General features: G+C 43.2%; 1 protein-coding gene across 7 annotated transcripts; it reads right to left on the bottom strand.

The window, feature by feature from the left end:
• Window positions 1–5: 5 nt before the first annotated feature.
• On the bottom strand, window positions 6–27,251 carry nrcama (neuronal cell adhesion molecule a). Of its 7 annotated transcripts, XM_088406443.1 has the most exons (32): window positions 27,071–27,250; window positions 20,783–20,834; window positions 18,762–18,883; window positions 18,248–18,265; window positions 17,899–18,004; window positions 17,596–17,789; window positions 16,787–16,909; window positions 16,375–16,545; window positions 16,254–16,301; window positions 15,823–15,934; window positions 15,296–15,480; window positions 15,073–15,204; window positions 14,813–14,956; window positions 14,630–14,741; window positions 13,984–14,298; window positions 13,801–13,925; window positions 13,610–13,639; window positions 13,215–13,316; window positions 12,886–13,083; window positions 12,737–12,807; window positions 12,420–12,645; window positions 12,227–12,342; window positions 11,788–12,001; window positions 11,441–11,563; window positions 11,184–11,360; window positions 11,029–11,061; window positions 10,343–10,411; window positions 9,916–10,026; window positions 9,688–9,843; window positions 9,310–9,441; window positions 9,002–9,080; window positions 6–2,302 (listed from the first exon to the last, which is right to left on the bottom strand). In XM_088406443.1, exons 3-32 carry the CDS (start codon window positions 18,865–18,867, stop codon window positions 2,068–2,070), a joined length of 3,963 nt encoding a protein of 1,320 aa, XP_088262569.1. In that variant the 5' UTR covers window positions 18,868–18,883; window positions 20,783–20,834; window positions 27,071–27,250; the 3' UTR covers window positions 6–2,067. The 7 variants fall into 7 exon arrangements, with proteins under 7 accessions (XP_088262569.1, XP_088262571.1, XP_088262572.1 ...); XM_088406445.1 differs by lacking the exon at window positions 13,610–13,639 and having other exon boundaries at window positions 27,071–27,251; XM_088406446.1 differs by lacking the exon at window positions 16,254–16,301.
• Between the last annotated feature and the right edge of the window lie 657 nt (window positions 27,252–27,908).

The raw sequence follows: 27,908 nt of genomic DNA, 5'->3' as shown, positions 1-27,908 counted from the left end.
CTTGCTGATTTGAAATCTTGAAGCCCACATTTATTACACTTTTCTGTTTTATCTTCATTTGAAATACAAAATATTTGTTTGTCGTGTGGTATGGAAGGGGAAACCACTAAACAGCCTCTCGCTCATGCTTCTCGCGTATAATAGCGTACACCTGAAAAGTTTTCGTCTATGTGTCAAGTCAGCGATTCCGTTGCTGTAGTTTTGCTTGCAAAACACTGGACTGAACCACTTAGCGTTAAACGATGCAGCCTGTGAATGTGTGTGCATTTAATATATATATATATTTTAAAAAGTGCACAAACAAGACGGGTGTCACCAGAGCTCGGCCACACTCAAAATAATCTCATTTCAGAGCTTGTGATTTACTAAAGAAAATTCACAGCAAATAAAAACTGCCAACAGTCCCATACGTCACACTACCCACAATGCAACTGTTTTTTTTCTCCCCACTCAGGTCAAAGCAGATATTTACAAAATTAAAAACACACGGAAAGCTGACACGACCTTAAAACTTGATGCAAGTTATGATAAACACCACAGAGGGGGAGGGGGGGAGGAAGATAATTAAAAAAAGAAAAATCTCGGTTTGAGAGTCCGGGGTGGATGAGCAGATGAGAGTCCTAGAAGAAACGAGGCGGAACGCACGTTTTAACACATGCATGTGCACGCACACGTGGACACACGACGGCACTCATGCACCCACATTTCTTTGTAAACAGTACAACATATTGACCAGGTGGACTACTACTTTCCTCTGCCACATTCAGCATCATTGGGAACGTTTTCCCGAGCCGCCATTTCATCTCCTTATAAGTGCTTTTATGAGAAAGCTTTGACCTTGCATTTGACATTCCACATTTGTATACATCATAGTATCATTCAACTACATCACCTGTCATAAAATTCAGTACTGATGTTCGATCTCAACTCCAGGGATTTTCTTTCATGACCGTTGAGTTTACCTCGCTATTTTTCCTGATTGAGTTCAAATGGATCATTGATGGCTAGAGCAGTAAATTATGGCGAATGAGTTCAAGACCCTGTAAAGTGGATTCAGAATACATGCCAGACTGAAAAAACTAGCGCTGAATTGGGAAGACCCAGCCTATTCATTTGTGTCCGGTATTGTGTCCATTTTGTTGTCAGCAAGACAGCAAAGTTATTTGCATGATTGGAAAAGCTGAGACTTCCTCCTCTGAGTACATTTTCTAGGGTAGCCCAAAAGTAGTGATATAGACAAAATAATCCACTACGGGGGACACAAATGAATAAGGGTTTGTCTCATTACTAGAACAATGTTTATAAATGGCATCATAAAAAATTTCTAATGAAATGCTGTTTTAATGAGATTCAATTCATCAAGAACATCCTGTTATATCGTGCGTTACGCTGTGTTTTTTTTCGTGTCTGAAATGATTCATCATTCAGAATACACTGATAGTATCCTACGCCGTGAAAGCATCAAACTCAAGGCCCGGGGGCCAGATGCGGCACGCCACATCATCTCATGTGGTCCGCAAAATACTAATCATTACTTCAAACTTCTGGATAAACTACCAAATTTCAGAGTTGTCTTCAACTTTAACATTTTTTTGGATATACACCAAGCATTTGATATTACCAACCCACCCTTTTTTGAACCGTTTTTACTGGACCGGATAAATATGTGACGATCATACTTAAATAAAAAAATTGACAGTCATAGCGGCCCTCCAACAGACTATTACTACAATGTGGCCCAAAATAAAAATGACTTTGATACTCCTGCTGTGAAGAAACGTTAGCAAAGGATATTAAATGGCGCGCACGCACACACACGCACACACGCACACACACACACACACGGGCAAGGCTCCTTCTACATTCCATTCCATATTGCTCCTTGAAATAATCGTCCCTTCAACACTTTTTGGGCGGCGGTGTCCGTCTTTGCCGAGTTTTCTCAGGAGGTGCGATTGTGTCAGGGTGGAAGGAGATGACGGTGCCACCTCGGTGACAGGTCGCCATGGTGATTCGCCGCCGCGGTCAAGTTTACGACGTCCGCATACGCGACGGCGGGGTCGGAGTTCAGACAAAGGAGTTCATGGCGTTGACCGGCGACGGCGCCTCGGAGCTCTCGTTGCCCTCGTGCGTGTCTTTCTCCTTCTTGCCGCTGTACTGGCCGATGAAGGAGCCGTCCTCGTTGAACTGGCCGTCCCCGCCCTCCCCGTAGTCCACTAGGCTGTCGTCGCTCTCGTCGCGCCGCACCGTGCCGTTGGACGGCGTCCGGCTGCCTTTGAGTGGCTTGTGGTCCTCCGTATCACTGAGCGCGTAAAGAAATACGTGTTAGGCGTTTGGACCGAACCGGGCGTACGCCGAGGTCATTGGAAAAAACAAGTAGAACTAGAGCTGCAAGCAGCTATAAAGGGCCCTCGCAGACCTGTGCACGTTGGGGTATGAACAGGTCGGGGTATGAACAAGGACTATGAACAATGAAATAGTAGTTGTAGATGACTTCAGTGCAGGACTCTTACCAAATATGTAATATTTAGACAAGGTGGGACAATGTGGGTGGAGTTACTGCAGCTTTTATTGTTCCAATTTTGTGACTTTCAATGCCATATAGGCCACACCCACTGTCGAAACATCGTACTGATTTGTGGAGGGCATAAGGCATGGCCACTGGCTTTTCAGAAAACATTTAAGGGATATCACTTCAAGGGGCTCAGCAGAGTACATAAAAACATTAAGGATTTGCTATATTTTTTGCTGCCACTAGGTGGCGCTCGTACTATGATAAAAAATAGGCTTGTAGGTGTGTTTCACATTGGACTCCCATCCCATATATGAAGTTTTGCAAACATCAGATCATCTAGGTCCAATTACAGCAACTTTCACCGTTTTGGGGAGACATCAGACTTTGAGTTTGCATAGAGGCCACGCCCTTTAATGAAAAGTCATAAAAGTTGAGAACCTTAATGTTCCAATGTGTCATAGCTTTTCTGACCATTTTTTAGTTCATTTAGTCAAACAGGCATTTCACAGTACATAAAAGTATAAAAAATGAGTTTTTTGTCCGCCACTTGGTGGCGCTGTAAATGATTTGAAAGTTTATCACATAGCTGTATTATTGCATTACTTTTAAAGGCCCAGGAAAGTTTCAGATGGTTTGAAGCTGTCATAGCTGAGTTATTAAGATTTTTGTCACTCTTGGCAAAGGAAGTATTAAACATAATTTGAAGCTCCGCCCCCATCTTTTATGTCAAGAGATCTTCACGATATTTGGACTATGTGTGCCCCTCAGTTGGATAATGATTCATGCCAAAGTTGAAGGTAATGGGGTGAATCGTTTAAGAGAAAAAGGCACTAGTTTGAGACCAGCTAATGTCTAAGAATGGGACAAAACTGCACATTAAAAAAATTCTTAACAATTTTTCTGTACATCCTAGCACATCACTTCTATTGACTTTTTTGTAGGCCTTGCAGTCCTTCATTTGCCTACAAAGTTTCATAGCTGTAGGTCAAACCAAACAGGATTGACTGTAATCTTTCGACTAATGACATTTTTTGCAGCCACTAGGTGGCGCTAGCTTTAAACTGGAATATATTTTTGTCGATATGTTCAGGAGAATATTTTCATCCAATGTGTGAAATTGTGAGAAGATCAGAGCATCTGGGTCAAATTACAGCAACTTTTACTGGACAGATAAAGCTTCGGAATGAAAATGGTCATAGAGGCCACGGCCATTATCGAAACTTCGTAAAATTTTGTGGAGGTCAGCAAGGCTGTCTAGAGGCATTTCAGACTTAATTTCAGCGATATTATTTCAAAGGGCTCAGCTAAACACTTAAAAACGTTTAAAAAATGCTATATTTTTGGCTGCCACTAGGTGGCGCTCGCACTATAACAAAAAATACGTTGATAGGTGTATTCCGCATTGGAAACCCATTAAATATATGAAGTTTAGAAAAGATAAGACCATCTGGGTCCAAATACAGCAACTTTGTTCGTTTTCGCGAGACATCAGACTGACATTTTTGTTTGCCACTAGGTGGCTTTATAAGCAATTGAAGATTTTTTTTAAAACATGTGTTAAGGGCTTGAGTATTCATGTGTCTGTGAAGTTTCAGATTTTTCCAAGCTTAGAAAGCTGAGTTATAAAGGTTTGTTTCACATGTGGCAAAGTAAACGTCAAAGGCATAATATGAAGCCCCGCCCTTAACATATTTGATTGCGGATTGTCACGAAAATTTGAACAATTTTGCCTCACAGTCAGATAAAACATCACAGCAAATTTGAAGTCGATCGGGTCAAGCGTTTGGGAGAAAAAAGGAGCAGCTCGGGACCTGCAAATGAACAAAAACGGGCCAAAAGTGCACATTCAAAAATTCATAACTCTCTTTCTGTACATCTGAGCATATGGCTCGCGCTGACTTTTTTGTAGGGCTCGAGGTCCTACATAAGGCTACAAATTTTTGTAGCTGTAGGTCAAACGAGCCGGGAGTGAGAGGCTATTTTCCACTCATAAGGCCATTTTGGGGCCAATTACAGCCACTTTTTTCGTTTTGGCGAGTCATCTGACTTTGAAGTGGCGTGCAGACCACGCCCATTATCGAAAAGTCATAAAATTTTAAAATCTTAATATTCCGTGTCTTAATGATATTCTGACCAATTTTCACTTATTTTACTCAAACAGACTGAGCACAATACATGAAAGTGTAAAAAATGACATTTTAATCAACCACTAGGCGGCGCTAGTAGGTATTTAAAAAAACTTTTTATAAAGGTGTTAAAGACATAAGTTTCCATGTGTCTATGAAGTTTTAGATTTTTTTAAGCTAGTACATCAAAGTTATTAAGGTTTTTGTCCCTCTTGGCGAAGGAAAAATTGAACACATAATTTGAAGCCGCGCCCCTATCATATATGTCAGCGGATCTGCACCAAATTTTGCCCACTTGTGCCCCTATGTGTGAATATGAACCACAGCAAATTTGAAGGCGATTGAGTAGAGCGTTTAGGAGAAAGAAGGAGCAGTTTGGGACCTGCAAACGTGCAAAAATGGGCCAAAAATGCACATTCAAAAATTCATAACTCTTTTTCTGTACATCTGAGCACATGGCTCGCGCTGACTTTTTTGTAGGTCTCTTGGCCCTTCATATGCCTAAAAATTTTCGTAGCTCTAGGTCAAACGGGCCGGGACCAGGTGCACTTTTTCAACCTTAGGTGGCGCTGCAGAGCAATTTTTTTTGCATTCTTTTGAGAAACACAAAAATATCCAATTTTTCACCGGGCCCGACAAATGTGCAAATTTTGGTGACTTTTCGTGCATGTTTAGGCCCTCAAAAATGGAAAAGCGCTGCACAGTAAATAATAATAATAATAATAATAATAACTAGAGCTGCAAGCAGCTATAAAGGGCCCTCGCAGACCTGTGCACGTTGGGGTATGAACAGGTCGGGGTATGAACAAGGACTATGAACAATGAAATAGTAGTTGTAGATGACTTCAGTGCAGGACTCTTACCAAATATGTAATATTTAGACAAGGTGGGACAATGTGGGTGGAGTTACTGCAGCTTTTATTGTTCCAATTTTGTGACTTTCAATGCCATATAGGCCACACCCACTGTCGAAACATCGTACTGATTTGTGGAGGGCATAAGGCATGGCCACTGGCTTTTCAGAAAACATTTAAGGGATATCACTTCAAGGGGCTCAGCAGAGTACATAAAAACATTAAGGATTTGCTATATTTTTTGCTGCCACTAGGTGGCGCTCGTACTATGATAAAAAATAGGCTTGTAGGTGTGTTTCACATTGGACTCCCATCCCATATATGAAGTTTTGCAAACATCAGATCATCTAGGTCCAATTACAGCAACTTTCACCGTTTTGGGGAGACATCAGACTTTGAGTTTGCATAGAGGCCACGCCCTTTAATGAAAAGTCATAAAAGTTGAGAACCTTAATGTTCCAATGTGTCATAGCTTTTCTGACCATTTTTTAGTTCATTTAGTCAAACAGGCATTTCACAGTACATAAAAGTATAAAAAATGAGTTTTTTGTCCGCCACTTGGTGGCGCTGTAAATGATTTGAAAGTTTATCACATAGCTGTATTATTGCATTACTTTTAAAGGCCCAGGAAAGTTTCAGATGGTTTGAAGCTGTCATAGCTGAGTTATTAAGATTTTTGTCACTCTTGGCAAAGGAAGTATTAAACATAATTTGAAGCTCCGCCCCCATCTTTTATGTCAAGAGATCTTCACGATATTTGGACTATGTGTGCCCCTCAGTTGGATAATGATTCATGCCAAAGTTGAAGGTAATGGGGTGAATCGTTTAAGAGAAAAAGGCACTAGTTTGAGACCAGCTAACGTCTAAGAATGGGACAAAACTGCACATTAAAAAAATTCTTAACAATTTTTCTGTACATCCTAGCACATCACTTCTATTGACTTTTTTGTAGGCCTTGCAGTCCTTCATTTGCCTACAAAGTTTCATAGCTGTAGGTCAAACCAAACAGGATTGACTGTAATCTTTCGACTAATGACATTTTTTGCAGCCACTAGGTGGCGCTAGCTTTAAACTGGAATATATTTTTGTCGATATGTTCAGGAGAATATTTTCATCCAATGTGTGAAATTGTGAGAAGATCAGAGCATCTGGGTCAAATTACAGCAACTTTTACTGGACAGATAAAGCTTCGGAATGAAAATGGTCATAGAGGCCACGGCCATTATCGAAACTTCGTAAAATTTTGTGGAGGTCAGCAAGGCTGTCTAGAGGCATTTCAGACTTAATTTCAGCGATATTATTTCAAAGGGCTCAGCTAAACACTTAAAAACGTTTAAAAAATGCTATATTTTTGGCTGCCACTAGGTGGCGCTCGCACTATAACAAAAAATACGTTGATAGGTGTATTCCGCATTGGAAACCCATTAAATATATGAAGTTTAGAAAAGATAAGACCATCTGGGTCCAAATACAGCAACTTTGTTCGTTTTTGCGAGACATCAGACTGACATTTTTGTTTGCCACTAGGTGGCTTTATAAGCAATTGAAGATTTTTTTTAAAACATGTGTTAAGGGCTTGAGTATTCATGTGTCTGTGAAGTTTCAGATTTTTCCAAGCTTAGAAAGCTGAGTTATAAAGGTTTGTTTCACATGTGGCAAAGTAAACGTCAAAGGCATAATATGAAGCCCCGCCCTTAACATATTTGATTGCGGATTGTCACGAAAATTTGAACAATTTTGCCTCACAGTCAGATAAAACATCACAGCAAATTTGAAGTCGATCGGGTCAAGCGTTTGGGAGAAAAAAGGAGCAGCTCGGGACCTGCAAATGAACAAAAACGGGCCAAAAGTGCACATTCAAAAATTCATAACTCTCTTTCTGTACATCTGAGCATATGGCTCGCGCTGACTTTTTTGTAGGGCTCGAGGTCCTACATAAGGCTACAAATTTTTGTAGCTGTAGGTCAAACGAGCCGGGAGTGAGAGGCTATTTTCCACTCATAAGGCCATTTTGGGGCCAATTACAGCCACTTTTTTCGTTTTGGCGAGTCATCTGACTTTGAAGTGGCGTGCAGACCACGCCCATTATCGAAAAGTCATAAAATTTTAAAATCTTAATATTCCGTGTCTTAATGATATTCTGACCAATTTTCACTTATTTTACTCAAACAGACTGAGCACAATACATGAAAGTGTAAAAAATGACATTTTAATCAACCACTAGGCGGCGCTAGTAGGTATTTAAAAAAACTTTTTTTAAAGGTGTTAAAGACATAAGTTTCCATGTGTCTATGAAGTTTTAGATTTTTTTAAGCTAGTACATCAAAGTTATTAAGGTTTTTGTCCCTCTTGGCGAAGGAAAAATTGAACACATAATTTGAAGCCGCGCCCCTATCATATATGTCAGCGGATCTGCACCAAATTTTGCCCACTTGTGCCCCTATGTGTGAATATGAACCACAGCAAATTTGAAGGCGATTGAGTAGAGCGTTTAGGAGAAAGAAGGAGCAGTTTGGGACCTGCAAACGTGCAAAAATGGGCCAAAAATGCACATTCAAAAATTCATAACTCTTTTTCTGTACATCTGAGCACATGGCTCGCGCTGACTTTTTTGTAGGTCTCTTGGCCCTTCATATGCCTAAAAATTTTCGTAGCTCTAGGTCAAACGGGCCGGGACCAGGTGCACTTTTTCAACCTTAGGTGGCGCTGCAGAGCAATTTTTTTTGCATTCTTTTGAGAAACACAAAAATATCCAATTTTTCACCGGGCCCGACAAATGTGCAAATTTTGGTGACTTTTCGTGCATGTTTAGGCCCTCAAAAATGGAAAAGCGCTGCACAGTAAATAATAATAATAATAATAATAATAATAATAATAATAATAATAATAATAATAATCCGGTGAAAAACAAGAGGGCTCTCGCAGCGGTAGCTGCTCGGGCCCTAATAATAATAATAATAATAATAATAATAATAATCCGGTGAAAAACAAGAGGGCTCTCGCAGCGGTAGCTGCTCGGGCCCTAAAAATGGGAATTTTCCACAAAAAGTCCAAGGTATGAAAGTACACTAGAACCATTAAAACAAAACAGAAATCGAAACCAACTGAATACATTTAACATTGTTTATATACCCTTTGCATGTTAACTGAGAGCGCTACTGCCACCTACTGTAGTGGATGTATGAATTCTGTTACGGAATTCAAAAAATGTTTGGGGTTTACGTGTGGGGGAAAAAAACCCAGCAGGGCCACTACTAGAAGCTGATTGGCTGGTTGGGAATTGAGGCGTGGCAAAATTGTCTACTTAGTTACTAAGACTGTTAATCGTGATAAAGAATGAGATGGTTGTTAGCGTTAGTTTCCATTTAACCTTGCCTCTGTAGTATTTTTGATAAAGGGCTCCGGTGATGTCTCTGCAGCTTCGCGTAATGTTCTATGCACAAATAAACACATTAAGTGAGAGGTTACCAATGGAAATAGGTGGAAAAAATGTTCATCCGTCTTACCTATATTCTCCAAATGTGCCGTCATCCTCCTTCATTGGCTGGATCTCCGGGTCTTGGTGGGCTTCTTCTTTCTCTTTCACTATTGATGACACAAAAATAAGTCCAACTTTTTCTGATCCTTTGCTTTTTAAGGCATTTCACATCAAAGTGAAAGAAACGCAATGCTGAAATTTCACCCATATGTCAAATTTCAACATTATCTCACTAGCAAGAGCGTGCCTTCCCTTTGCTAAAATATCGCCAGAACGATGTGGTGAAAAATGACCCACAATGGTCAAATTTCTGCTGGTTGGTCATTTTTGGACAACCTGGATATTTGCCGCCCTTGTTCCTCTTGATGAAGCAGACAATGAGGAGCACCAGGATGAGAAGAGCGATTGCGCACATCAGCCCGATGAACCAGCCCTGGGTGGCGATGTCCACATGGCGACTGGGCACGGCTGCAAAACGCACAAAGACGGAACCCGTTTTTTAAGCGTGTGGACAAACCCCCGATATTTGACGAGAACACAAAATGGGTTACTTTGCCATGAGGAACGGAAATAAGGGAAACAAAAGAGCGCAGAAGAAGTCAAATGGAATTTCTGCAGATTCTGTCACGTGACATGCGAGTGTAAGAAATCCGAGATGACGAATGGGACTAATGAGACGAAAAAAACAAAAAACGTTGAGGCATGCCGCCTCACCTGGCACCGTCACCACTTCTTCGTTTGTGGTGTGGAGCGCCTGCCCGCTGGGGTCTCGGGCGACCACGCGCACCCTATAGGACGTCCCTGGCTTTAAGCCTTTTAAAACGTGCGAGTGAGAACCGTTTACCGATTCCTTTTTCCAGTCCTCTTTACCTGAAAATCGAGAGATATTTACTTCCCCAAAAAACGGCCATCGTTTGAGTATTGCATTAGCGCGAGCCTTACTGTTTTCCACTGTGTATTCCACATAAATGTTCTTATGGTGTCCAAAGTATTCCCAAGTGATCAGCGCAAAGTCCTCCGATACCGATGTGTTGACTATGCCAAACGCGATGCCTATAGGGGGCGTTCATACACAACGGAAAGGGGGGAGAAAATGCTTTTATTCCAAAGATGTCTGACCCCATTTTCATATTTTGGACATTGCTGGCAGGAGAGTACATTTTTTCTTCTACAATTAGGAGCAAATTATTCGAACAAGAAGCCAGTAGTGTACTCCAGCCTGTTTTGTGACTTGGCTGAAAAAATATTTCATCATTGCAAAATGGTTGAGAACCACTGGAATCACGCGAAGGCATCGCCTTTAAATTCAAACTACAAATACATAATTTCATCTCAAGTGACCACATCACAGAAAGGGAACGCCGTGTACCCTTGTGAAGCGGGGGGTGCGCAGATTGAGTGACGGGGGAGGTTGGGTGAGGAGGGGGCTCGGTGGGGCCTGAAAGGATATAAAAAAAGAGTGTGACAACAAAGAGAAGTACTTGCGCCAACACCCAATCTAAAATACTGAAGCTGTAGGCAGCATGCAGTTTCATCGCACTACTATTACTATTACTATTACAGTGGTACCTCTACTTACCTACGCAGAGAAATGTATTTAGGTCCTTTTATTTGTATGTTTTTATTTTACATTTCCAGTGAGCTAGGCATCATTCGCAGCAATAATATTTATTTTTGGATAATTTTGAACAAACAAAGTTTAGTTTAAGGTCATAGAAGTACTTTTTGTGGTTAATTCGTCCAGCCCTCTCGCTAACGCGTGGTCAGATGCGACAGCACAGTAGTTAACTAGCGATTCAAGAGGAAGTGTTCAGCCGTGGGTTGACAGCAGCCCAAAGTGGTATGTATGTTTTTATGTGAACATGTACAATTTTTGCCTTTCGTATCCTGAATTTTCCTTCGTAATGAGAGACAGTGTTTTTCCGAAGAAAAACGAGAGAAGTTTGTAAGTAGAGGTACCGCTGAGTATTCGTACATACACCATCCTTACCACTTAAAAAATACTACCCACGGGTTCAACATGCAGAGAAAGTAAAGTAAACTTCCAGAGGTTACCTTTGCCCGTCCCAACAGTGGGACGAAAATGAGCTAGAGAGAGAAGCAAAGAAAAGAGACAGTGGCAACAAAGGAAGTTGAATTTGGTAGAATCTACGTTTTTTTTTCTTTGTCCGTAATGGATTGCAAATTTGTCGTCGTGAAACTTGACTCACTCGTTTCCATGACGGTGGAGGCTTCTTTGGTGAAATTGGTGCCAGCGCCTTTGATGGTCCTCGCACTCAGGTAGAACTTGTAGAGGACGCTGGAATTCAGGTTGTCCAGCGTCACGCTGGTCTCGTTGACCGGAAGATCCACGACGGTGACCGGCCCCGCTTCAGTGGTGTTGATAACTGAGAAAGACAATCGTGTGGAAAACCCGCATTTAGCTTTAAACCGCAACAATACCTTTTCCGTATTACAGACGCTATACCTGGCTGGTATTTAAGCGTGTATCCAGTAAGACGCCCGTTTTTGTTCAATGGTGGGCCCCATTCCAGAGTGAGAGAGTCCAAACTGGGATTCAAGACGTTTAGGAAAGACGGTGGTCCTGGAACTAAACCCAAACAATTTGATTATTTTAACCCTGGGGAAATTTTGGACCCAACTGGGGCTTTTTGATGTTTTTGATGTGTGATATCAAAGGAAAACATACAAAAAAAACATGAGGTGGCTATTGTGTAATATTGTGTAGATAATAATCAATATGCCACCCCTTCCAAATGCTTGCATACGGAAAGTCGAGATGTAAAAAAAAAAGTCTCAGTATTGCGTACATACCTCCCTCAGGGGTCTCAAATTGCTTTTCCTGACTCTGAGGACCTTCTCCTTTGCTATTCAGGACCTTGATGAAGACGTTGTAGAGGCTGTAGGGTTGGAGGCCTGAAAGAAGTCCCTCGGACCGGTTCCCGCTGAAGGTCACAACCTGGTCCTGCGTCTCTTGATTTACTTCCTCCTCTGTCTCGTGCAAGCCTCGCTGGCGCCGGTAGTACACCTGCGTGAGAAGTCCCATCAAGTAACCATTAGCTTGGTTTTGAGGCTACTCGGGTGAAAAAAAAAAAAACAATACAAAAAGAAAACATCAAGCATATTAACTCTTTCAATCTCAAAGAAGTCTAAAAATTCCTGGTACTAGAAGAATTAAGTACTAAAGTCATCAAGTGGGTTACTCAAATACTTAATGTATTCATGATATTAATTACATATAGCGCAAACATACCTTATAGCCCTTTAGTTTCCCACGGACCGACTTAGAGGGCACGGGCCTCCAGCGTAGCTCCGCCGCGGTGCTGTCGCCAGCCGTGACCGAAACCTCATCGGGGGCGGACAAAGGCACTAGTGCGGAGGCAAAAATGGTGAGCAGATGAGCGAAGGGTCATTCATTTTCGGGGAACTTCAACTACGGCACTCACGGTCCTCCCCGGAGTAACCGATGACCACGTGGGCCTCCGGCCCGTTGCCGTAGTCGTTGAGAGCTTGAACTTTGATCTCGTAGGGGACGTAGACGGGAACCCCGGAGACGACGTAATGCGAGGCGTTAGCCACCGTCTTGGAGAACCACTCTTCATCCACGTCCCTCTGTCTCCACAGAACCTTGTACTCCAGACCGGGCCCATTGGACTGGAATCCTGTTAGTGACTAATCAGACATTTTAGTAGATGTAAGTCATTTGCAGCGTTTTTCTTTCTTCTTGATTTATTATTGCCACTAGATGTCGCTCTTTGCTTACTGTCCAGGAGATGACTAGGTTGCCAGGTTCTGTTCCTTCTCCCTGAACATTTGAAGGATTCTCATCAGGGGCTGGAATGCCAAACAGACTCCATTCGTGGTCTCCTTTCAAATACATGCTGTAAAATCATGTACGTGTTCGGCACTTACCTGCAGGGTTGGTTCTGTATTGACGCGACGGCTGGCTGGCTTGGCTGTAGCCCACCTGGTTCTTGGCCAGAACCCGGAAGGAGTAGTAGACGTACGGCGAGAGTTCCAATCGCGCTGTGCTGCTGCTACCGGCCACCTCCGTCATGTTGATCCAGATGCCGGGCCGGTGCAGCAAATCCTCGTACTGAATCAAAAACTCTTGAGAAAAAAAAAAGAGAGACCATTTCATTTGCATTGTCCATATATGCATGCACACAAATAAATGTTACTATCACTACACATATGTACATACAGCATACATGCATATACACACAAACAATCTGGCATACTTTGCGTGGGACTGTTGTGTTCATCTCCCGGGATCCAGGTGAGCTGAACGCTCCGTTCAGTTTGGTCAGTGAGTTCCAGGTCAGTGGGCGGGTCAGGTTTCTCTGTCAAGAGAAAATACTCCTTAGAACTAGTGAAAAAAGGAGATTTTAGAATGCTTTTTATGTAACTTTAGTAGTTTTTCATGACTAAAAATTGCACTCAATGAGAGAACCAGAGTGAACAGATAAATGATAACAATGTTCCAATTTGTGAGAAAAATCTGAAATGCAATAACGCCAGGATGCAATTAGGCACACACGAATGGACTAATTTGATCAATAGGACACAAAGTCAATGTTAGCGAAAGGTGAGGGTTGAAGGTCACATGACTCCACTGCAGAAAGGATTTGTTTACCGTAGACAATAGCTGGAGTGGGAGTAGCCTCTGAGAGCAAGAATCAAGAGTAGAGTACACAAAGTTAGTAGACGTTAGACGGCACAAGAAAAGCAGGAAGAAAAGGATCAATTCTTAACAAAAAAAATAATAGAAGCCGCCGTTTGCTTGAGTTTCTCAGTAGGGAAGAAAAAAAAAGCGTGCAGAAGTACCGACGACGGTAAGCGTAGCGCTGGCGGAATCCCGGTCCAGGGTCGTGTTCATGATGCACGTGTAGGTCCCCTCATCCTCATCCGTCACGTCTTTGATGACCAAACTGTCGGCGTCCACCTCAAACCTGAGAAAGACGAACGACTCGCACCTCATTGGTCGGGCTAACTTTGATCTGAGCTTACCTCTCGTCGTCGGGCAGCTCGCCGCTGTTTTTGAGCCAGGTCATGGTGGGGACGAGGGACGGGTCGTGCTTGACTTTGCACTGGAAGACTGCGCTCATGCCTCGCTGGACCACTTTGTATTCCGGCTGCTTCAGGATGCGAGTGGGCTCTTTGACCTCCAGGAACACGTGGTTCTCCTTGATGCCCAGGTTGTTGCTGGCGATGCACGTGTACTTGCCGCTATTTTGCGACTGGGCCACGTTAATCTCCAAGGTGCCGTTCTCATGGATCACGTACGGGTCTTCGCTCTTGATGCTGATCTGGCCATCTTTGAACCTTATGAAGAACGATGTTAAAATCTGGACCGTTTGGAGACTTCGGCCGTAATTACCGTAATTCCCCGAATATAAGACGCACAAAAATTAAGGCTTCGAAGATGCGTCCGTCAGCCACATAAATCTAGTTTTGACTTACAGATACACTTGTTGTTATCGTACATATTCTAACAGTAATTATGGCAAAAGGATGTGCTAGAGGGCGGAAGTCACTTGGCTGATTTATTTCAACAGCCTTTTTTGTGAAACTCTCCCCAAAGCGCCCTTGCACCCTCAGCTGCTCCGGTCTTGGTCTCCTATATTTGGGAAATTACGGTAAATGTAAGTTTTACCATGTGATGGTCGGTATCGGTGAGCCGAAAGTAGCGCAGTGTAGTAAAGCCGGGCTATTGGTGATGACCTGGTACACTTGGTTGGGGGGAGTGAGCACCCTTGGGGGCTCGGCTAAATGACACAAGTCAAAACGGGCATCAGGTGAGTGAAATTTCTTCGCAATGCTGATGTTTGGCGCTTACCAAGCACGCTGACGAAGGCGTTGGCAATCAGGTAGCCAAATTCGTTGGACGCGTTGCATTGGTAAACTGCACTGGACCCGGACTGCACGCGGCTAAGAATCACGGTGTCGCCATCCACCTTGCGAGTGTGGTCCTCAGGAGCGTCTGGTATATTTAAGAATACATAAATAATATTACGTTCAAACAACTTTACAAAATAAGTAACTCGTCCAGTCAAATAAATTTACTCCAAATTGGCGCTTTCCTCGCATTGTACTTACTTTCTATGGGGACGCCATTGACAAACCAACTAATATCCGGCTTCGGGTCTCCACTGACTCGGCAAGTCAGGATACCGGTCTCATTGGGGGCGAGGATCAGGTTCCTGGGAGCGCTGATCCAGAATGGAGCAGCTGATGAATGGGAGGGAAATAAGAAAGAGAAGGAAATCAGAGACTTTTTTTGGAAGCTATTACGGCATCAGGTGAATGAAGGTGTTCCTACCTTTAACCGTAACCTTGATTATATGGTGTGCGGCGCCCAGGTGGTTGGTGGCCGTGCAGGTGTAGTCTCCGGCGTCGGCTTCGCTCACGTCCGTAATCTTCAGCGTTTTCTTGTAGTTGAGAAAGGAAACCCTGCTGGTTGGTAGCTCTCCTCCATCTTTCTGCCAAGACATCTCCGGCGTGGGCCTGCAACGGTAACCGTTCATTCGTTGTATTCTCTTTCAATTTACTCTTTCTTTCAACTATTGTTATGGTGTAAATTAGTAATCATGAAATTACAGCAGACCTAAAAGGTATTTCCAGAGGTGGGCATTTTACTTTTTTTTTTTTTTTTTTTGCCGGTTTGTCATTTACATTAGTCAATTATGTGCAAGCGATTTATTCATTCAAACTACTGTTCCAATGGGCTTAGTCAATTGTTATTAAAATGTTTTCGGCATTCTGTGTTCCGTCAGCAAAATTGACATCCGCACGGTCAGGGTGCATAGAAAGACCTTTGATGCATAACAGTGCGACGATATGGCTTACAAGCCTTCGGCGATGCATTCCAGCTCAAGGGTCTCCCCTCGCAGGACCATTTTGGTGCTGGTGGCCTCCAAAGGTGTCATGAAACCAGGGCGGCGCTCTCCTGTGGGGTTGGCTGAGAGGAGAGGAGATCAAATTAAAGGCTTCATAGACTGGAGGAGAGCATGGGCAATCAGGAGAGGCCATCAGAGTGGGTAGAAGGGGCTGACTTGACTTGAGGGAAAAGGTGAACATAAGAGGTAAGAACGATTGGTATTGCTCCATGTCCGGTGCCTTTTTTATATTTTTACCCAGAACTCATTCACTGCCATGGATGAGCACAGGTAGTCACTAGTCACAATGCGTGGAAGGTTGCGTTTGGGGGTAGATGTCACATGATTTGGGCCAGGAGGGGATGGGCACTAAAATGCTGGACATGAGCTAGCAATACTCACCACTAAAGTTAGTGATATTGTATAAAGAGGTCTCATTCATTGTTTCCACTAGAACAGAAAAAGTCATAAACATTGCATGCTTAGAGGACAGATTTGTTATTTTTTGATGGTGGACACTTACACTCCAGCACTGTGACGGAGATGGGTTGCTTCTGCTGGATGGTTTGAGTATATGGGAAGCGGGCATAGCAGATGTAGTCATTTCTGTTGTCCTCTGGGAGGACATTGGAAAAGTACAAGTCTCCGTTCAGGGCCTGGGACACTCGATTGTCCAACGGCAGCCTCTGGAAAACTGATGATTTGGAGACAGACATATTTTTGGTGACGATTCTTGCATTTTTGAGAGTCCGTTTAATATAAATAATTTGTGTATTGGCGCTGAATGAGTTTGTTTGCTTTTAACTAAAAGAGAAATATGTACGAGTATGTTTTAAAATGTCAATACCCCAAAAATGCCTTCAAGAGTACTTGTCACTCATTTTGAGAACCCTCGCACAAAAAATGATAAAACAGTAAAATGAACACTGACTTACTGTTATCCATCCAAAATATAACGGGAGGGGGCAGCCCCGCTGGAGGGCGGCACTGCAGAACCAGAGAGACGCCCGTTTGCACTGCGATAACCTCAAGTTTTTCTTTCGACCACAAGGGGGACCCTGGGGGTCACCAGAGTCAGATTAAGCATTTTGATATGAAATATTAAATCATAACATGTACCGTAATTCCCCAAATACGGGATGCGCTTTTTTCTCCAAAATAAAAGTATGGGTTTGTCCTTGTCAGTCACTTGGCTGTTAGCGGCCTGTACATTAGTTGCGGCTAACAAGCTACTCGTGTTAGCCGGGGTTGTTACCGAATTGTTTTCAATAAGCAAACAGACCGAACCGACGTCCGAGTTCATCCTTGTTCACGCACGGGAATATTAAGTAGCAGATAAGCCTGTAACTTCCAAGACAAAGAAAGCTTTTAACAGAAAATTCCGGAAAATTGATCCAAACAGCCTGGTAGTTGACATTTTTTAACGTTCTGTACAAATGCATACCATATCGAATTAGAGGTATATAAAATCATTTTAAGCCTTTTAAGATCAATAAGATGTGCTCCCAGAGCGGTAGGAGATCTGTAACTGCGAACACATCTCTGTCGGTTCTCCTCGTGAGCAAAAAGAATCAAAAACCTCTTGTCTTCCTTATGTGTTATTATTAAACCGATATTAACAGATCCTCGACAAAGCCGTCAAGGCAGGTGCTATACCTGCGACAAATTAAAACTTACAAATATAAGTTATAATGAAACTACACTGCGTCCTATTTTGGGGGAATTACGGTAAATGACTTCTTACTGGACTGCCTGATGACGATGTTGTTGGACACGGCCGTGCCGTGATCATTATGGGCGGCGCACTGGTAGGTTCCTTCGTAGGCCTCGGCCTTTTCCCCGCTGATGTCGATGACCAGAGTTCCAGAACCGGGCTTCATGAGAACTTTGGAGTCTTGCTCCACATCAAAATGGCTCCCGTTCCTTGTCCAAGAAAAGCTGATAAGAAAGACAGCACAAAGGCTTATTTAGGACATTTTACAGCCGAAAAGGAATCGATCTTTGTTTGAGACAAACGTCGGTGACGAAATGAAACGCGGTTTCTCACGTGGGGTGAGGCTTCCCCTTCGCTTCACAGTGGATGACGATGTTCTCCCGAGGGTCGAAGATGTAATCTTTCGGGGACTGCAGCGTGATAGTCGGAGGCTGCGGCACTGCGGGGGGAAAAAACGCTGATTAATACGCACGTTAATATGTTTGAAACACACAAAAGGCATGCAAGGACACATCACAGCAAGCGACAACAAAAGTATTGGGACAAGACGACTGACTGATCAAATAATGAGTAGTCTTCCGTGAAGCTATCGACAAAACATTTTCAAACAAAAACTATAACCGCATGCAACATCAGAAAAAAAAAAAAAACACACTGGAGCTCACAATTGGTGTAAACTTACATCCTTCCAGGACCTTAGCTTTTTGTCCAGCAGGAGAATGCAGACATACAGCGACAGATTATGGAGAGGTGTTAGTTTTTCAAGAGAGATTTTTTTTTTTAATCACCAATTCATGTGAAATGAAAGTTTATATTGAGCTACCTAGCTGCATATAAAGTAATCATTGAATTAAGTATTAAAGTAATTGATTATTTAGGTAATTTAGTACCTAAAAAAATTAATTACTTCAAGTATTAACGTGATGAATTATTTAAGGTACTAAAATGGTTGAATACTTTTAACGTATAAAATAATTGCTTACTTTCAGTAGTAAAGTAATAAAATAATTGATTACATATGGTACACAAGTTCGAAAGTTTAAATCAGACTTTAGGTGATTTAGTACCTTTAGTGATAGATTACTGTAGGAATTAAATTAACTAAAATAATTGGGAATTTGATATTCCAAATGCAATTTGGATTAGACCTCATTTTCGGGGCCTTGATATTTTACATTAACGATAAACATCCTTACGATCAAGGGGCACTTCCAGCGCTGATGTCATGTGACTCGAGAGGATCATGAGAAGAACAGCTGCACAGGCCAAGGGTCTCATGGCCACGCCCGCGTTCAAGTCCATATTGTCAGGCTCAACCCTGTAGTTGTGTGGAGAAGAGTAAGCAGAATATACAGTTTGACTGTGTCCAGGATATGGCATGTCTACATGTGTTGCTCCACCATTTGTTTCCAAGTGTTGGTTAAGAGTCTGCAGTTTTGCACTATGTTGTGCATAGGAGTTATTATAACAGTAACTGAAATGAACACTCTTGCGTCACGTTCCAATGAATTTGCTCTTAATTTGAAAAGCCCAATCTTCTTTGGGGTGTCATTTTGCCACAGATTTTCATGTATGCTAAAATTGATAAGACAAGGAGATCTCAAATCTGGTACAGTGATGATAAAGCTGGGGATTGAGTTCTCAAAGGCCACTTTTCCTGTGTTGTACTTAGCTGAGATCATGCAGCTGCTCACTGAAAGAAATACTCTATGTGCATACTGACATCGAGTTCATACATCATTCCCAAAGTGGTTTCTCGAAAATCCCTTAAAGACGTTGTTAGGTGAGAAAACAGCCCTGCTCCTTGAGAGGAAAGCCCAGGCGAGCTATTTATAAATCGGAGCTAGTGACTCCAGGTCCAAGCAACGTTCCAAGCAACGTTCCGACCTGGATAACGCTTTTCCCACACTGTCCGGGAAAACGTTGGTATGCAAACAGCCGCAATCTCACGCCTGTTGTGTAGATGTTTCTCGTAGGGAGGTTTTGTTGAACCTCTTCAAGGATGAGACTCTAAAATCTGATCCACTAACTGCTGACTCCAACGGGGGCCAAATTGGGACTTGCCCGGGATCACACGGCAACACAACAAAACCGGGCCCCTCCCCCTTTATTCCATGGCCATTCTGGCATCGTCCGAGCGTTCCCTGCCGGCTTTGCGAAGTGCTGATGATCAGCGAGATGCGGCCCGCGTCTCTCTGACATCCGCCGGCGCTTCGACCCTTTGTCCTCTTGTTTTGTTTAGCGGCCGGCGGAGCGCTGAAACGGCAGGGCTACTCTAGGGCATCCAGTCCCGCCTCGCAGAAGGTAGCATCATGACAGCTGATGTTGAGCAAATGCAATCAATCACATATATATGTGCGTATGTATGTATTTGAGTAGGTACTTTTAGTACCTAATATAATCAATTACTTTAATGATTAAGTACCAAAAGCAAGGACTTTAAAACTGAATTCATATCACTGATTTCAAATGTCTAGAATTATTAAAAAAAACAAAAAAAATTAAAAAACATCTTTAGGATCGAATGAGTTAAGGAGTAATTCATGTTTGCCCTTGTCATGATACAAACCAATGTACTATTCCTATGGTTTCAAATCTGCTATTTTAGGCCCAGAATAGAAAACATTATTGCATAACACTCCTGGAAAATCTGTTTCAAGGCAAAAGCTAGGAGATTAATTGGTGCTGCGTGTATATTCATAAAAGTAACAAAGGCGGTTTACTAGTTGCTGCTGGCGATATTAAACAGATCAAACCATGAGAGCAAGGCTGGGGGGTAAATGCACTTTGTAACAGCAACAAGAAAGGAAAGGCCACGATGCTGGTGGTGTCAGCACATACACACACGCACACACACACACGCACACACACACAGACACACACTTTCCCTCATTCACCCATCTGTTCATTGGGATTACTCTTCGAGCGGCGAGGATGGCCGTGGGGAGCTTCATCTCACTTTTTTTGAGGCGTTCAAAACAAAACCATGACTCACTACCAGAGGTCAACGTGACACAACGCAGCGGCTTTTCAGGTAATGATGATAGTAATGAGATGTGCTGCGTTACGCAATCCCCCCCCCCCCTCCCCCCCGCGGCTGACCACAGGGTGATTCTCAACACTGCACATGTAAAAAGTCAGCTCCAAAGATGACGCAATTCTTTTGTTTTTGAAGTATGATTTGTTCAAAAACAAGCAGGCAAAACATTTTGCTTACCTGCAAAGGTGTGGCGGCGGATCTTCCCTTCCAGGAAATGACCCAGATGGATCTGCAATAAAGTCATATCACGTGCCATGAGGTTTTTGTTAATAATAAACAGAAAAGGGATTTGGTGACACTCAGTGAGACTGCATCCTAGCGTGCACGCATGCTATTATAAAAAATAATGACAAAGGATCAAAAAAAACAATATTGCTTTTAAATCATGCCTAGATCACTGGAAATGTAAAATAAAAACAAATAAAACCACCTAAAAAGGTCTTTCTCTGCAATTCACCAGCACCACCTTAAGGCATAAAAAAGAACTGAATTCATACTGTCAACTGCTATAATTAATCGAATTAATTTAAAGGGGTTACGAGCATTTTTTTTTTAATCTTTACAGAATATATTTTGAATTCCACGATTACTATGCACTAATGTAATTCTAATATGTATTTGTTCCAATGTTCAATGCATTTTTATACTTTATCAATATTTTTTAAAGGAGCATTTATTAGGACTTGGAACGGATCAGGCTATTTACATGTAAAAAGCGGTTTGACTTCAAAAAGTGCTATTCGCTTTCTGTTCTTATGAAATCAAATCTAGGCAATCAAATCTAGTTCCTGTGGGCCTCTAAGGGACACCGAGTAAATGAGTCTTGCTGAACATCAGACCTTTAATCAATAACCCCAATGTCTCCAGTCAATTTTTATTGCTTTTACCAACATTAGGGGCAAGAAACACATACACACACACACGCACAAATACACCCCGAAGGCCTAAATCCGTGACCGTGAATGCATTACGATAATCCCCGGGGACTTCTGCATTCATCTCACATTAGCGATACAAACGTGACAAAGAAACGCAGTCCCGTTGGGGCACAAAGCCATTAAAAGCACCTTGGGCTCAGCCCGGGCAACAAGGCAAACGACGGCAGGCCGGGGGCGGCCGTGTTTCGACTGATTGGCTCATGCGGCGGGGGAGCTCCGGTCCGTGACACGCGGCCGAGCGACAGATTGGAAGGAGAGTTGCGAGCCGGCGCCAAGCTGTGACACGTTGCCACGGAAACAAAACCATACAGGAAGCATCTATTTGTTTTAGCCGTCACTCTGAGAATGGAGAAATTTCAAAAGAATCGCGCTACCGGAAGCACAGACGAACAGGCACACGCAACCAAATTGAAAACCTTCAACTGAACACACCTCATTTTCAGATGAAACTAAATACACAAGATAAGATACAGATACCGGCCCTCCAGGACTGGAGTTTGACACCTGTGGACTAAGTGGTCGCGCCATATTAACGTGTTGTCATTGGGTGAAATTTCAGCTCCCTGGTGTCTTCTTTCAATGATTTCCCTTTGACCAAAGGAAGAACAACAAAAACAGACCAAGACAATTGTGCTATTAATAAATCGCATGACAATTCTGTCATTGCTTCCGGATATTGAAATAATTCCCTGGAGAGGCAGATGCCACAATCGTGACATCATTGCGACCGTAATGAAAGACGCTGCGTGGAACAAAAGCCTGCTGCACTTGTATTAACTGTCTGTGAATGAATTTGCCGTCTAAGTGACTTTTTATGGACCAAATGGGACAACACATGCGACATGTGACTGAATATATTAGCATTGAGCGTGTGACATGAGACTGTGATAAGAAAACTGACCCTGGGCATCAATTCTTATCCCATTGTTTGATGTATTGGTGGGAAAGCTATGGGAAACATGGCAAAAAAAAAAAAAAAAGTATGGCACCTGCAGCCCATCACACGCACCATCTGCGTGTGCGATGAGATGTTTTTGGGGAAAGCCTCGGGCCAATCAGAGAACATCTGTCTCAATTTTTCCGCTGTCCCAAATATGATGACAAATGACCTAATTAAACTAAAGTGTGCCATATTGCTATTTAAAAAAAAAAGAAAAAAAAACACAAATGACCCACTTTGCCTCTAATTTCGACTTTTTTTTTTAACTCATTCACTACCACAGACGGCCGAAGACGCCAAAGATCCCTTTTGTAACCGTGCTCTGACTTGAAGGCATACACGGGTGGTATTATCAAGTGCTATTATAATGTCAGTTATCCCGTCCGTCCTCAAAAGCGAATACCACGTTGGTACAATAAACTCGAGCGGGTTAAGCAGTTACAAATTCATTGGCCGGCCCCAGTAAGTGTCTCTTTCTCCTACTGTATGCATGTGTGCCTTAAAAACACAACCAAGCACGATGGCGGTTACCGTGACTCTACAAGTGCCATTTTCATTTCAAACAGTCTGAGAATGTCCTTCAGATGGGTAAGGCACACAGACCGTGCGCTCTGCAATAAAAGTGCAGTTAGAGCCGAGTTTCATCAGAGTGATTTATAACCCCTTGGAAGTTTTTAGCTCCTTCCCGCTCTCACCCAAAGAGGTTAAAAGGACATCTCCCGTTTTCTTTGCTTCCCACCCTTGACATCCCTCAGCAGTACCGTGCAGGGCACACGATGGACTCATTACAAATGTCGCACGGGCCAGATGACAAGGCTGAACAACGAGGCCAAGTGTATTTAACTCTTTCGGTGCCATGGACGAGAATTCTCGTCTTTTAGAACAAAAATAACAATAATAAATAATAAAATTCTCGTCAAGCACATTTTTTACGAAGGGTAGCTGACACCCTTGATTAATGCTTAACTAATATAAGCCAATTGAGCACTGTAGTGATAATTGTGACCAAAAAAACAAAACAAAACAAAACATATATATATATATATATATATATATATATATATGCGGCCAGAGGCGGCGTCAAAAAGCAAAGACTAAGCCAAACAAGGCACAAATCTATAACTGTTAAAAGCGAAAACTAAATCAGTTCCAAAACACCCCAAATATTTCATGGACCCCCTGCAATCAGGCCACCGACCCCGGGGGTCCGCGGACCCCATCTTGAGAACCACTGCTCTTGAGGTTTCCTTTTCTGACACTTGGCATTGAAAGAGTTCAAAAGCAGCACACTCTGTTGCGAAAGGTCCCACAGCGCTTCCAAAAACGGAGATCTCGGAGACTGGAACCACATGGAGAGCGCCTCAATAAGCAAAGCCCGGCAGGCCTTCAGTGACAAGACATGTCAAAGGCACGTTGGCAAAGCGTCTCTGATATCCCTTGGAGACCGTCTTGGCCGCCGAAAGACAAAGATGCGGGAAGACCAAAGCAAATGAGAGCCACAAAGCGCCCTGGATGAGTCTGGCTCAACACTGGACGGGGATGAAGTGGGGGGCGCCTGGGAGACGACTAATATTGACTGACTATAGGACGACCAAGCTAATATTTGTGTCGTCTCTGAGACTTGAGCAGGAAATTGCATGCAAAACATAGCAGCGCAACACTTGAAACAGACTCCACGGTCCTTCTGTTAAGACTAGGCCCAAACACAGAACTCTGGGTAAAATCACATTTAAACACAATTTTATATATATATATATATATATATATATATATATATATATATATATATATATCTTTTTTGAATGAAGGAGTTTGCTTACCAAGAGCAGCTCAAGTTTAGCCTACGCCATAAATGTAAAGCACCCAGCTGCGACAGCAGGCACAGCTAGCGATAGCACAGCAGATTTTCACTGGCACACATAATAATGTGGACACAGGGCAAAACAGAGCCATGAGGAGACGTTCAATTCTGTGGTAACTTGGATAAAGTCACAAGGGGAAAAGGTGATGCCAGATTAAACTTTTAATCAGTGGCAAATGAATCTAATTTCACTTTTAATCAAGCAAAAGGTCGGCTCCTAATTCTCACGAAAGCTTCTGTATGGCCGGTCAGGCTTCTGCAAATCTGTGTTGACAAGCTGCGTGTCATTGAAAAACAAAGCGGAAGGTCAAAAAAAAAAAAAAAAAAAAAGGCCGCTTCAAGTTGCCGAGCCAAGCAGCTTCAGCAGCCCGGACGGCCGCTAGGATGAAACCGGTGGCGCGACATAGGGCAGCTGTGAAAAGAGAGGCTGCGGCCACGTCCAAACAAAGGCTCCCCCAGTCAGCACTTTGCCGCTCGGCAAACATGCTGCCTGTGCTAACGAGCGGCGCCCAAAGCGAACGGACCTGGCTCGGACCCTGCGACCATCAGGCGCTGTTTGACTCTTTAAAAATGAATGCCACACTTAACACATTCAAAAGATGCCAATCCCCAAAACACAAAGACGCTGCATCATGAATAAATGGTCCAAGGGGGATTCTGGGTAATTAAGTAACCGAGTATCTCTTCTTAAGTAGATTTGACTTGCATTAATGAGCCTACGGAGGATCATCCTGTTTACAATAAACAAAAGGAGGGGGCTGCTTGTTTTCACCTTGACAGATGCCTTTGGGGTCCCCAAGTCTAATCAAGGGATCAATAGCCCTGATTGTCGATGCAACCTGATCCTCACATGTGACCCTCACCATCAAATTGACAACAGACCTGTAACGTTTGTAGCCGCCATTGGCAGGGAATGAGTTCAAAGCGTACATATATATTATAGTTTCCTTAGTTAAAAAAAATGTTAGGAAGCAGCTGCCGTCTTTAAATGACGAGAAAAATGGGTTGGGCTTTATCAAAAGAGCAACATTCCATGCGGCGATTACCGCATTTACTTGAGTGATAAATGCAACCACAAACCGCTGCAGTTTTCTGATCAAAAGGCTCTATTTTGAGCCACATGATCACACAAATGGAACAAATCACATAAGATCTTCTGGAATTATAGTACGCAGCAAAAAAAAGTATTTCAAAGTGAACATCAGGGATGCAAAAACATTGCGAAAAAAACATTTGCATCTCGTGCTCACATGCAAAATAAACAGCAAATGAGGTGCAAATTTTAAAGCAGCATCTTTCTGAGTTTTGGAAATTGATTCTAGTCCAGATTTCCAGGGGAACTTTTCATAGCAGATCTCTGCGGGCAAATTCCTGCAGACGCTCTGTGACGTGTGTTTGCTTTACCGGAGGATTTATCCTTATACAACGTCGCACGGCGGCTTCATTTCATACACACAACATATTTTAGAGTTTACAGCAGGTGACATTGTCAACACGTTTCTGCGGTGAAGTCAGACTTCCTTCTTGAGGCTGGAGCACACTCAGTATTCTCTCGGTTCTCATCGGGCGCAATTTTTTTATAACGTTTTATTCATTTGGCTGTGAAAAAACACGACTTCCAGACACACTTTTACCCCAAAATTTGAGAAGAAACTGCTGATAAATATAGAGTATTAGATTAAATGCCTGGATGCTGCAAAAACATATAAACACGTCTTTGGGACTGAATGAGTTCAAGATCTGCAGCTAATATCTCATATTGCAAATGCTAAAGCCAAGGGGAGCTAAACAATACTCCAAAACCAAGACAGTCACGGCCTATATTTGAACTCATTCAATTCCAAAGACATCATTTTACGTATTTTAAGTGTCCAGACATTCAATGCCAAAAACTTAAAAATACATTTTCTAAGTGCCTTGCTAAACAAATTGTCCTTGGGTGTGAATGGGTGCGTGTATGTTTGCTGGTCTCTGTGTGCCCTGTGATTGGCTGACAACCAGTTGAGTGTTTCCCCCGCCTACTGCCCAAAGTCAGCTGGGGTATGCACCAGCAAGCCTGCGACCCATGTGAGGATAAGCGGCTCTAGAAAATGAATGAACGGATTAGCCCTAAAGTGCCTTCAGGGGTACATGTAGCCACATTTGAGAACTACTGATTTAAGCACTACGAAGGGGTAGTTATTAGACTTGCCTTAAAATGTACATTTATCCGACACGAATGTAACTCATCGCCAGGGAAATACAGTTAGTGTATTACTACTGATTCTTTTTTTTTTTCACAATCCGTTTAGATGTGCCGAAAAGAGCAAATGTCTAAAACGCAGCGTATGAGCATCATCTGCCAAGGAGACAAGGCCCATGTGGCGCCTATTTGCATCGTCTGCGTGGAGAAAGGGCAGTGATGCTCCAGCTGGCGGATGTGCACCTCGGGCCCGGAATGCGCCGGCCGGCTGCAACAATGAAGCCGAGCCCGGTTGCTGCCGCATCCCAGTACCGCTACAAAAGCGCCCCCCGCCCCTCCGGGGAAAAGCACGCCATGCCTTTCATCCCTTGACATGCAACGCAGCTCGCGAGTCATAAATAAATCAGATAAGGTAACAATCTCCCTCCATATTGCAGGATCTGCTCGTCGTCACGGGGAGCCCAATCAATGTGCGCTGCAGCGTTATCCGCCAGCAAAACGCAAGCCATCCATCTCACAAATGCAAGAATGGCGTTCAACTCACAGTGCGCTGCAAATCCGGTGGCGTCCTCCTCCCCCCTTGCCTTGGCCCAGATCCGCGCGCGATGCCGGCGGTGATGGGGAGCCTCGTTGTGTCCGTCCTTCTCCGCCACTGCAGCAGCAGACTGAGCTCGCTCCTCACCTCCACTGATCCCCCGCAACACCAGCGGCACCACCTCCGACTCGCACCGCTGCCAAAACGTGCACGACGCGCCCTCTACAGGGGGAAACGTGACCTTGTTAGTGTATACACGTTCAAGCGCTTTTCTAACGCATGAAATACCAGTGCTTTAAGTCGGAAAAAATAAGTCACGCACTCTTTGTATTTGACTGCTGGCAGGCAAGCTAAGCAGTGGGTAACAGCATTAGTTAATTCATAAATATAGAATTCATCATAAATTCGGTGCGAGCTGAAATGTCCGGATGCATTTGAATGCCTCTCATTTCTCGTGCGCATCGCGAGAGATGTGTCACGTTTGGGCAAGGAGATTTAAGGCAGTGTGGGATGTGGAAAAGGTGGAACCAAAAGGACGCAGGACAGACTGGGATGGGGCTCAAAGCAGGATACTTAATAACAAACAAAAGCAGGGTTGCAATGGACCAAAAATACAAAGTACAACCAAAAACGCTAAAAACTTACCAGGGCAACAGGAGGCAGCGCGAGAGACAAAAGGCAGGGGAAGCTGACTGGATCAGAAGGAGGGCAGGTAAACAGGCAGGTGGACAAGATCAAACTAATGAGGCAGGCAGAGGCGGGGAAGGAACTATAGAAACTAAATGGCTAAACAAACAACCCAAAATCTCTACAACAAAAACCCATAGCCGAACATAACCCAGGCAGG

The sequence above is a fragment of the Hippichthys cyanospilos genome, chromosome 22 (assembly GCF_059441005.1).
Source record: "Hippichthys cyanospilos isolate Australia breed blue-spotted pipefish chromosome 22, RoL_Hcya_1.0, whole genome shotgun sequence".
In the NCBI taxonomy this organism is placed as follows: domain Eukaryota; kingdom Metazoa; phylum Chordata; class Actinopteri; order Syngnathiformes; family Syngnathidae; genus Hippichthys; species Hippichthys cyanospilos.
This window is presented reverse-complemented; position numbering and strand designations above follow the sequence as displayed.

Excerpts from the sequence above, each read along its gene's own strand:
- nrcama (XM_088406443.1), bottom strand. The coding sequence starts at position 18,867 with ATGGACTTGAACGCGGGCGTGGCCATGAGACCCTTGGCCTGTGCAGCT. Across the intron at positions 15,935-16,253 it reads CAATATCACTAACTTTAGTG|CCAACCCCACAGGAGAGCGC; the intron begins GTGAGTATTGCT and ends CTCTCCTCTCAG. Across the intron at positions 12,808-12,885 it reads ATACAGAACCAACCCTGCAG|CCCCTGATGAGAATCCTTCA; the intron begins GTAAGTGCCGAA and ends TTGGCATTCCAG.